The following is a 10,080-nucleotide window of genomic DNA, read 5'->3' on the forward strand; positions in this document are numbered from 1 at the left end:
AGGAGGAGGACGAGGAGGAGGACACAAACACTCCCCAGCATGTGTTAGGATTGTGTGGTTGCTGGTTGGGTCGGGGGGTGGGGGGCATGTTTGTTCATGGTTGAACTTCAGAGTCAGTGGAAGGTTGGGGTTCCTGCTGGGTGAGTTTGTGAGGGCGGAGTCTGTCAGCAGGTTAGTGGGGGTGGAGCTGCTGGTATTTCCTCCAAGGCAGAAGCTGTGGCGGCGCCAACCCCCCCTCCCCCCCATCACACAGCGAGGAAACGGTGATTCGGATTCAAACGGGATGTTCTCCACCACAGTTACAGGAGAACCACATGAATCCCCTGTGATCTGCTGGATCAACTGAGATCTGCTTGATCCTCCTAGATCGGCTGGGTCCACTGAGATCTCACGGATCCTCCTAGATCTGCTGGATCCCCTGAGATCCGGTGGATCCTCTTAGATCTGCTGGACCCCTGAGATCCGGTGGATCCTCTTAGATCGGCTGGACCCCTGAGATCCAGTGGATCCTCCTAGATCTGATAGATCCACTGAGATCTCATGGATCCCTGAGATCTGCTCTGCATCTCAGAGGAGATTTGATGATCTCAGTTGGTGGAAAGATTCAAAAGCTTTTAAAATCTTTATTTACTGTTTCGATGATGAGGACAGAGAGTGACCGGACGTTCCTGGAGAACGGGGGAGGGGCTGAAGGGTTAACGATTAGTTTCAGGTGACGGACATCTGATGACGCAGACGTCATGTGACTCTCCTCACCTGTGGTAGCCGCTTTGTGTCCTCACCTGTTCCTGCGGTCAGAGTTTGAGTCCATCCAGCTGACCTTCAGGTCGGGTCCGCCACGTCCCACGCAGTGCTCCCGGCTGTACGGGGGCTTCTCCGTCACCCCCCACGGGGAGCGTCCCGGTTCTCACCCGGCAGAGACCAGCTGGACACTCGCCTGTGACTGTCTGACCGTCAGGAATCGAACCTTTTGGTTGTGAGGAAGGTTAGTGTCATGCTGCCCCCCCTCATCAGAGCTGCTGTCCCCCGTCTGCAGCGGTGCCGTACCCCCCCGGGACCCGCCTGTCCGTCAAAGACCTGTACGTGGACGGGAGGCCCAGCCTGGAGCTGCTGAAGGCTCACCTGGTGAAGGAGGGGCGCCTGGAGGAGGAGACGGCGCTGAGGATCATCAACGAGGGGGCGGCCGTCCTGCGGCAGGAGAAGTGCATGCTGGAGGTGGAGGCCCCCATCACAGGTGAGCTGCCTCACCTGCAGGTCCACCTGTAGACACAAGGGGTTGAAGTCTAGATTCAGAACTTTATTTAAACTTCAGGAATGAAACAAGAACAGAATCTGACCCAAAAAGCGATAAATGACCATAAAATAAAAGTGTGTCTCATGAACACGACGTCATGGTCCAGGTGAAGGAGAACTTTACTGAAGTATTAATCGAGTTTGATGGTTCAGAAACACACAACAGTTTTTATAAAGTTAAAGACGTTTTATTTTCTTCTGGATAAATGTCATCTTCAGAAACAGAAGAAGCTCAGATGATCCTCTCAAAGTCTGTCATTAAGTTTAATTCTGAGAGACAGCTTTACCCTCAGCAGAACGAGATCGTTCAGATTATTAACCCCAAAAATCATGATGCTGAGTCGGGTTTAGTGACCCGTATTAAGATTTGAACCCACGGCGCTTCAGGCTGAGGGCAGACACTCCACCACCGGTTCAGGACTGAAAGAGTTTGAGGGAAAAGCAGCAGAAAGGTCAGGAGGTCAGGTTCTCTGTGTCCTCTGGGTTCTCCTCTCTGCGTTCTCCTCTCTGCGTTCTCCTCTCTGCGTTCTCCTCTCTATGTTCTCCTCTCTGCGTTCTCCTCTCTGTGTTCTCCTCTCTGCGTTCTCCTCTCTGTGTTCTCCTCTCTGTGTTCTCCTCTCTGTGTTCTCCTCTCTATGTTCTCCTCTCTATGTTCTCCTCTCTATGTTCTCCTCTCTATGTTCTCCTCTCTGCGTTCTCCTCTCTGCGTTCTCCTCTCTATGTTCTCCTCTCTGCGTTCTCCTCTCTATGTTCTCCTCTCTGTGTTCTCCTCTCTGCGTTCTCCTCTCTGCGTTCTCCTCTCTGCGTTCTCCTCTCTGCGTTCTCCTCGGTGGCTGACCTCCTCTCTCTTCCAGTGTGTGGAGACGTTCACGGACAGTTCTTCGACCTGATGAAACTGTTTGAGGTGGGGGGCTCCCCCAGCAACACCCGCTACCTGTTCCTGGGAGACTACGTGGATCGAGGATACTTCAGCATCGAGGTGAGCTCACCTGCAGACCTTCTCACCTGGAGGAGCAGCTGCTGCTCCTGTCAGATCTTTGACCTTCTGGCCTTAGGGGGGAGGAGCCTCTCCTCCTCAGATCATTGTTCTGAACCTCAGAGCTCTCGCCGTCCGTCACGCCGCCGTTCTGTGGTTCCTCTGATTAGATCAGTTCCTCAGAATAACAGCGGCTGCATGTGAGCAGCTGCTTCCTGCTGCTGCAGACGAACGTTCTGCTGCTGCACACGAACGTTCTGCTGCTGCAGACGAACGTTCTGCTGCTGCAGACGAACGTTCTGCTGCTGCTGCAGACGAACGTTCTGCTGCTGCTGCAGACGAACGTTCTGCTGCTGCATACGAACGTTCTGCTGCTGCTGCGGACGATCGTTCTTCTGCTGCTGCAGACGAACGTTCTGCTGCTGCTGCAGACGAACGTTCTGCTGCTGCTGCAGACGAACGTTCTGCTGCTGCTGCGGACGAACGTTCTGCTGCTGCTGCAGACGAACGTTCTTCTGCTGCTGCAGACGATCGTTCTGCTGCTGCTGCAGACGAACGTTCTGCTGCTGCTGCAGACGATCGCTCTACTCGATCTGCTGCTGCTGCAGACGATCGTTCTGCTGCTGCTGCAGACGAACGTTCTGCTGCTGCTGCGGACGATCGTTCTGCTGCTGCTGCAGACGATCGCTCTACTCGATCTGCTGCTGCAGGTCAACCCCTGAAACTCCTCTGAGACTCCTTCATCTTCTGCAGAACAGTTCAGATTCCCTGATGGCGTCGTGGGCGTGTCCTCCTCCTCTTCTTCTTTCTCAGTCTGAGAGCTGCTGTCTTCACTGCAGCAGGACCCCCTCCTCCTCCTGCTCCTCCCCCTCCTCCTCCTCCTCCTGCTCCTCCCCCTCCTCCTCCTCCTCCTGGAGGGTCAGAAACCCAGAGGAGGCGCTCCTCCTGCAGAAGCTCTGAGTTTCCTGCTTCTTCTGACCGTCAGTTGGGTTCAGCCTCAGAGCGGATTGTTCCTGAGGTCTGGCAACAGATCAATGATCACATCAGATAAATCCCAGCCCAATTAAATGATTACTGTCAGCCCGACTCTGCCTGCTGACCTGGAAACGGCTCAGAGGATGATCCTGCGCCCTCAGTACGGTCTGCCAGGCAGGATCTGACGGCTTCCCGTTTGAAGCTTTCAGCGCCTTTCCTCACGAGGAACCGCCGTCTGCTGGTTCCCTTCCGAGGATTTCAGCAGACGGAGTCGGATCCTGGAACCAGATCTGTAGCTCCACAGGAGGAGGAGTTTGGATTCCACATTTGACTCCCGATTCTGTCAAATTCTGACTTACACAATCCCCTTTTTCCCATGAGCCCTTGCAGCAGCCTTCAGAGCCGGAGATGATCTTTAACTCAGGAACACTGTTTGACTCGGTGTTACAGAAATATCCCATCATGCTTTGCTTTTGAGTATCAGAGCTGTGTGTTCCTGATGCTCCTCCTCCTCCTGATGCTGCAGCTCCTCAGGAGAGGAGGAGGCTGTTTCTGGGTGTGGGCGTGGCTAACCTGTGGGCGTGGCCATCCTTTGTGTCTGCAGTGCGTCCTGTACCTGTGGGCTCTGAAGATCAACTACCCCGACACGCTCTTCCTCCTCAGAGGGAACCACGAGTGCCGGCACCTGACGGAGTACTTCACCTTCAAGCAGGAGTGTAGGTCCCTCCTCCTCCTGCGCCTCCCCGTCTCAGCGCTCCTCCTCTGACAGTGTGTGTGCTGCAGGTAAAATCAAGTACTCGGAGCAGGTGTATGACGCCTGCATGGAGGCCTTCGACTGCCTGCCGCTCGCCGCGCTGCTCAACCAGCAGTTCCTCTGCGTTCACGGAGGCCTGAGCCCGGAAATCACCTGCCTGGACGACATCCGGAAGGTGAGCTGGAGCCTGAAGCCACGCCCCCTCTGACCGTCCTGCCGGACTCTAACTTTGGAGAATCGGCAGATCAGTGTCTGGTGTGGGCGTGGCCTCTGGGGGGGGGGTCACAGCAGAACTGGTGTGTGATTGATCTGTCGTCTGCAGCTGGACCGGTTCAAAGAGCCGCCGGCGTTCGGGCCCATGTGCGACCTGCTGTGGTCGGACCCCGGAGAGGACTACGGCTCGGAGAAGACCCAGGAGCACTTCTGCCACAACAGCGTCCGCGGATGCTCCTACTTCTACAGGTAGAATCCTCATGAGCGCTCCTCCTGAAGGAGCAGAAGATCTGTCTCGAGCTGATGACAGATGTTGTCTCCTGATCCGTGATCGGACATTGAATTGATTGTCGTATGATCAGCGCTTTATATTTCCCGCTAGTCATTCCAGGTGAATCCTCTAGTACAGGTGTGCCCATGCCTGGTCCTCGACAGCTACCACCACACCTGTTTACCAGGTGAATCCTCTAGTAGAAGTCTGGAGGTCATGAACGATGACATTTTATTAGTCTGACGAGGAGCACAAAAACGGAGATCCTCAGATTAAATCTGCAGGCGTCTCTCCTGGTTTGTCTTCAAACAACCTCCAAACACATTTAACCCCTTAAGGACTCTGTATCTCTCTCCTCCCCGTAAGCCCAACCCTCTCAGGGTCACCAAACCCTGAGTCTACTCCTTCTGTTTTTCTCTATAATGAGGCTTTAAAAGTTCCGTCTGTTCGTCATTGACACACTTTTGACAAATTAAGCTAAAATAGTTTAATTCTTAAAAATAGAGTCAAAAACCGTCAGTGTGCTGCCCCCTACAGGTTCCATCGAGGTATTACAGCTGATTCTCTAAAAAATCTGATGTTCCATCATTGAGACATGATTGATCATCATATTTATGCTCAGCAGCCATTAGAAAGAGACCTGAATCTGATGAAGATGAATCACAGGACTAAAGAGTGGCTGTGGAGCAGCGGTCCACCTCTCTTCAGAAGATCTCAGGTTCGATTCCTGTCGTGTTCGCTCGTGTGTTGACGTGGGCTGGACGCTGAACCCCAGTCATGGTTACGGATCAGCACAGGTGTTAGACGGTGGAGAACGTAATCGCTCTGAGCCTTCGAGCAAGGCAGTAGAGGGCCGGACGAGTACACACAGCCAACAGTCAAAGCTCAGATGACTAGTGATCTCCTAGTTCTTCTAGTCAATAGTTAACCCTGTAGATGTTGATTAAATGTGTCCATTCAAACGTCTGGATCTGGACTCAGTATCAGCGGATACTCCAGATCAAATGACGAGGAATCAGATTTGTCCCAAAGAAACCTGATCTGGAAATCTCTAATCCTCCAATAAAATCCACTGGCGGCTCCAAACATGTTCTGAGATGATCCTCTGAGGATCTTCTGAGATGATCCTCTGAGGATCTTCTGAGATGATCCTCTGAGGATCTTCTGAGATGATCCTCTGAGGATCTTCTGTCCTCCTCTCTGTTTCAGTTACCCGGCCGTCTGTGACTTCCTGATGAACAACAACCTGCTGTCTGTAATCCGAGCGCACGAAGCCCAGGACGCAGGGTAAGTCTGGTCCTGGTTCTGGTTCTGATGCGGTCCCGGCTCCTCCTGTCGGAGCCTCTCCTGTACCCGTCTGTCTGACCGTCTGTCTGTCTGCAGGTATCGAATGTACAGAAAAAGCCAGACGACGGGCTTCCCGTCTCTGATCACCATCTTCTCTGCTCCCAACTACCTGGACGTGTACAACAACAAAGGTAACGCTTCAGGTAACCGTGGCGACCAGCCGGACCTGCAGGTTCTGACGAGTCTGTCTGCTTCCAGCCGCGGTGCTGAAGTACGAGAACAACGTGATGAACATCCGGCAGTTCAACTGCTCCCCACACCCCTACTGGCTGCCCAACTTCATGGACGTCTTCACCTGGTCGCTGCCGTTCGTCGGGGAGAAAGGTGTGAGGGGGCGCCGAGGGCCCGGTCACGGTTTGAGAGCGGTCTCATGAAGAGGGGGATGCTACGAGAACGTGCACAGAGGCGTGCACGTGTAGTGATCTTCTCTGCTGGTGTTTGCAGTGACGGAGATGCTGGTGAACGTGCTGAACATCTGCTCCGACGACGAGCTCATGTCTGAAGGAGACGACACGTGCGAGGGTAAGCTCCTCCCCCTGAGCCGCTGGTGCGTCCAGGCTCCGCCTCAAAGCGTTTTCCGTTACGAGTGTTCCTGTGAGAGTCGCAGAAAAGAATCCCTGCAGTTTTCCTGCTGGGATTCTCTGACTTCCTGTTTGAAGCTCGTCAAAGACTGTTGACGTGTTCCAGCAGCGTTTCCCTCACGACGGAGGACATTTCAGTTTAAGATGAGGACGGCGTGTCCGAGTTTTTCTTTATTTAAATCACTTGGATCAAGAGCTCCCGCTGTGGGCGGAGCCTCAGTCTTTCTGCTCTGAGTCCTCCGTGAAGGTCTTTGTTTTCCTGGTCTGAGCTGGAATCTGGACCACATGGAGAACTCTACTTCATGTTATGCTAATGTTGGCTTGTGCTAATGAGGCGCTAATCGCTAGCGGGAAAGAGTGCAAACAAAGGCATGCTGGGAAATGAGCCAGGCTAAGTGTCCCAAAAGCAGATTTCTAAGGAGCTCCTTCTGCTCTGCAGAAACTACGTCTTGATAAGAGTCTTTGATTTGAGCTAAAATACAGAAAACGACGAGAAACCATAGAAACCACTTTAAACACAGCAGAACGGTTCTGGTTCACCGTGTGATGTCACCTCTGGATGCTGACCAATCACACGGCAGCGTCTCCTGAAGGAGGTCAGTCTGTGGTGTGACCTCCTCTCTCCTCCTCAGGTGGAGCTCCGGCCGTCAGGAAGGAGGTGATCAGGAACAAGATCCGGGCCATCGGGAAGATGGCGCGCGTCTTCTCCGTGCTCAGGTCGGTTCCTCTCCGCGCCGTGTTTGTTCTTCTCAAATAAAGGTCATAAATGAGGTCAGCAGACGGGATCCCACTCCGTCTTCGCTCCACTTTCTTACAAGGCTAATGACTTCGTCTGATTCTCCCGGGCCTCCTCTGATCCAGCAGAACTGTGTCGCCGTCGTTGGTCCTGAAATCAGGACTGTTCTGGTTCCGTCGTTTCTTTTAGACCTCTGTCAGTCTGACGGCACTGACTCCACTCAGTGGACGGAGGGGATCCAAGTCCTGCAGAAGTGTAGATGTTTCCATAGCAACAGATCATCTTCTAGGTCTGTGGAGAGAAAACAGACTCACTTGGTTTGTGCGTCATCAAAATTATGGAATTCCACAAAACACAATTTACAAATACAGAACTTTACAACAGCTCTAAACTAGACACACAAGTCTTTATAAAGTACACACAAGTCTTTATAAAGTACACACAAGTCTTTATAAAGTACACACAAGTCTTTATAAAGTACACACAAATGGCTTGTTACACGCACACACGGAACAAATCCGGTGTGAGACTCTGTGATGTGTTCGAATGCTACTAGGATGCTGGGTCGTCTTTGAACTTGGATTGTGAAAATCATCTGGTTTAACTTGACATTTTCACACGTTCTTAAACAGATGTTTCTAATAATTCATATAAAAAGTCTAAATATGAGTTCTTCATCAAGAATTACGCTCACAATAATCCAGAGTTGCTCACGGATCCCTGAGTGTGTTTTCTCTCCGTGGCGTTCGGTCGTGTGGTTAAACAGAAGCTTCCATGTCTAATAATGAGTCTCAGCTCTGTAACACCGAGTAAACTCTCTTGATTCTTCATCTGCTGGTTTTTCAGGATCAAACTTAAAAAGTGAAAATGGAGAAAAATGTCCATGAATTCATGAAGGATTTAAAAACTGAGTTTTCACTAAACAGATTAAAAAATGACAATAAACCATAAATTACCTTCAAACAAAAACTCTCCACAGGAAGCCCCGCCCACATTACCTCCTTCACACAGACTCCGCCCTCAGATGTGATGATGACATGAAAACGTCATGTTTTCAGATGAATCTGTGGATCCATCCGGAACAGGAAGTGGGCGTGTTCTGGTCACTTCATATCTAAACGGCTTTATGAGGATTTATTGAGACTTTTTAACGTTTTCATTTTACAAACTAAATATGTTTTATTGAAGTTTTCCTGAAACAATGAGTCATCAGTTTTTAAACCAATTATAAGATACGACTTTTCCTAACTTATTGATCATTTTCATTTTTGGGAGTTTTATTTCTTTTTTAAACACGTTTTTGCTTTAGAGGATTCTGGCGCTCTGTGGTTTTTGGCGACCTCTGCTGGACAAACTGAACTCCAGTTCTGCTGTAAAGTCGGGGGAGGGGACTGAGGGTTTCCCAGCATGCACTGCTCTGGCGTGTCCTCCGGTGTGACGGCGCTGTGTTTTCAGGGAGGAGAACGAGAGCGTGCTGCAGCTGAAGGGGCTGACCCCCACGGGGACGCTGCCCCTGGGGGTGCTGTCCGGAGGACGACAGACCATCCAGCACGGTGAGCCCCGCCTCCTCATGACCTTTGACCCGCGCTCACGCTAACCCCCCACGCCTGCACCCCCACACTAACGTCACCGCAGCACAGAGACCAGCTGTCAGTCTGTGTTCCTACGCTCCCTGAACGCACCACCACAAACCAGCGTTGAAGCCGGTTCCTACCTGGGGGGCGTCGGCATGTTTACCTGATGCCCCCCAGTCTGGGGCAGCAGGAGCAGACTCTGCTCTAACCCCTCCCTGATGATGATGATTGTTGTTGTTGTTCGCCTCTGAAGGTGTTAACCTGTGTGGGCGGGGCGGGGGGCGGGGTTTGTGATGACTGACTCATGACTGACCTGTAACCTTCTCTCCATGTTTGGGCATGCCGCTCTGCTCACGCTTACACAGCCACCGTAGAGGCAGAGGAGGCACGAGGTACGCAACCGCCGGCGTGTCAGTGCACGCACACACGCACACGTGCACACACACTCACACATCTATTGAAGCTAGAACTCCACCGTTCAAAGTTTGGACTCATTCAGACCTTTTTGTTCCCATAAGTTCTACTTTCTTCACCAGAGACCTGATCTCAGACGTTAACAGATCAGAAACATTTAAACTAAATAATGTTCATCAAAGAATCCACACCTTCTATTGGACCCCAACCCTCTAGAAGCCCCTCCCACTGCTAAGATTGGCTGGATGGACCCTTCTTGGTCAAGCCCCTCCCACAGCAGCTCTGTGTTTCAGATCTGTCCTTTTATCCTGAAGCACCAGCACCAAAGGAACCCCAGACTATCATGGTACCCTCACCGTGTTCCGGCATCTTCTGTCTCACTGATGTTCTTCAGTCGGATCCAAACTCCTCAGAATTTGTCCGTCCAGAACTCTGTGAGGCGTTCGGTTCTCTAACTCCTCCCTCAGTTGTACAGCAGGACCTCCCACTTCTCTTCCACCCTCTTAGGGCCTGTTTGTGCTGTTCTCTAATAGCACACTCGCTGAAGGAAACCTTCAGTTTCTGGGGGATTTCTCTCATGGAATCTCCTTCATCTCCAAGAACAGACAGTTTCACGTTTCATCCACTCACAACGGGATCTCCAGATCCTCCGAGGAAGATCCGTTTAGATCTTCTGTTTCCAGCTGAGCTAACACGGGATTACAGTCACAGATTACAGTTATCCTCACAGGAACGTTTCTGTCTGACTCCAAACTTCTGAACACTAGTCAACATGAAAACACAAATGCATTTATCAGGACCAGTTCTGGTTCTGGTTCTCTAACAGACCCGTGCCCCCTCCCCCACAGCAATCCAGGGCTTCAACCCGCAGCACAAGATCCAGAGCTTCGAGGAGGCCCGCGGTCTGGACCGGATCAACGAGAGGATGCCCCCCCGGCGCGACAGC

At 51.8% G+C, this 10,080-nt stretch overlaps 1 protein-coding gene across 1 annotated transcript in view; it reads left to right on the plus strand.

Moving 5' to 3' along the window:
- The window catches only part of ppp3ccb (protein phosphatase 3, catalytic subunit, gamma isozyme, b), a gene marked incomplete at its 3' end in the record, with an annotated part of 13,271 nt that extends 3,191 nt beyond the window's left edge, over positions 1-10,080 (plus strand). Inside the window, 13 exon segments of the mRNA XM_024298918.2 lie at positions 1,037-1,234; positions 2,148-2,272; positions 3,849-3,960; positions 4,028-4,173; positions 4,321-4,460; positions 5,692-5,769; positions 5,866-5,960; positions 6,028-6,153; positions 6,274-6,351; positions 7,043-7,127; positions 8,602-8,699; positions 9,086-9,112; positions 9,983-10,080. Of these exon segments, the coding sequence (XP_024154686.1) occupies positions 1,037-1,234; positions 2,148-2,272; positions 3,849-3,960; positions 4,028-4,173; positions 4,321-4,460; positions 5,692-5,769; positions 5,866-5,960; positions 6,028-6,153; positions 6,274-6,351; positions 7,043-7,127; positions 8,602-8,699; positions 9,086-9,112; positions 9,983-10,080 (1,406 nt within the window).

The sequence above is a fragment of the Oryzias melastigma genome, linkage group LG12 (assembly GCF_002922805.2).
Source record: "Oryzias melastigma strain HK-1 linkage group LG12, ASM292280v2, whole genome shotgun sequence".
In the NCBI taxonomy this organism is placed as follows: Eukaryota; Metazoa; Chordata; class Actinopteri; order Beloniformes; family Adrianichthyidae; genus Oryzias; species Oryzias melastigma.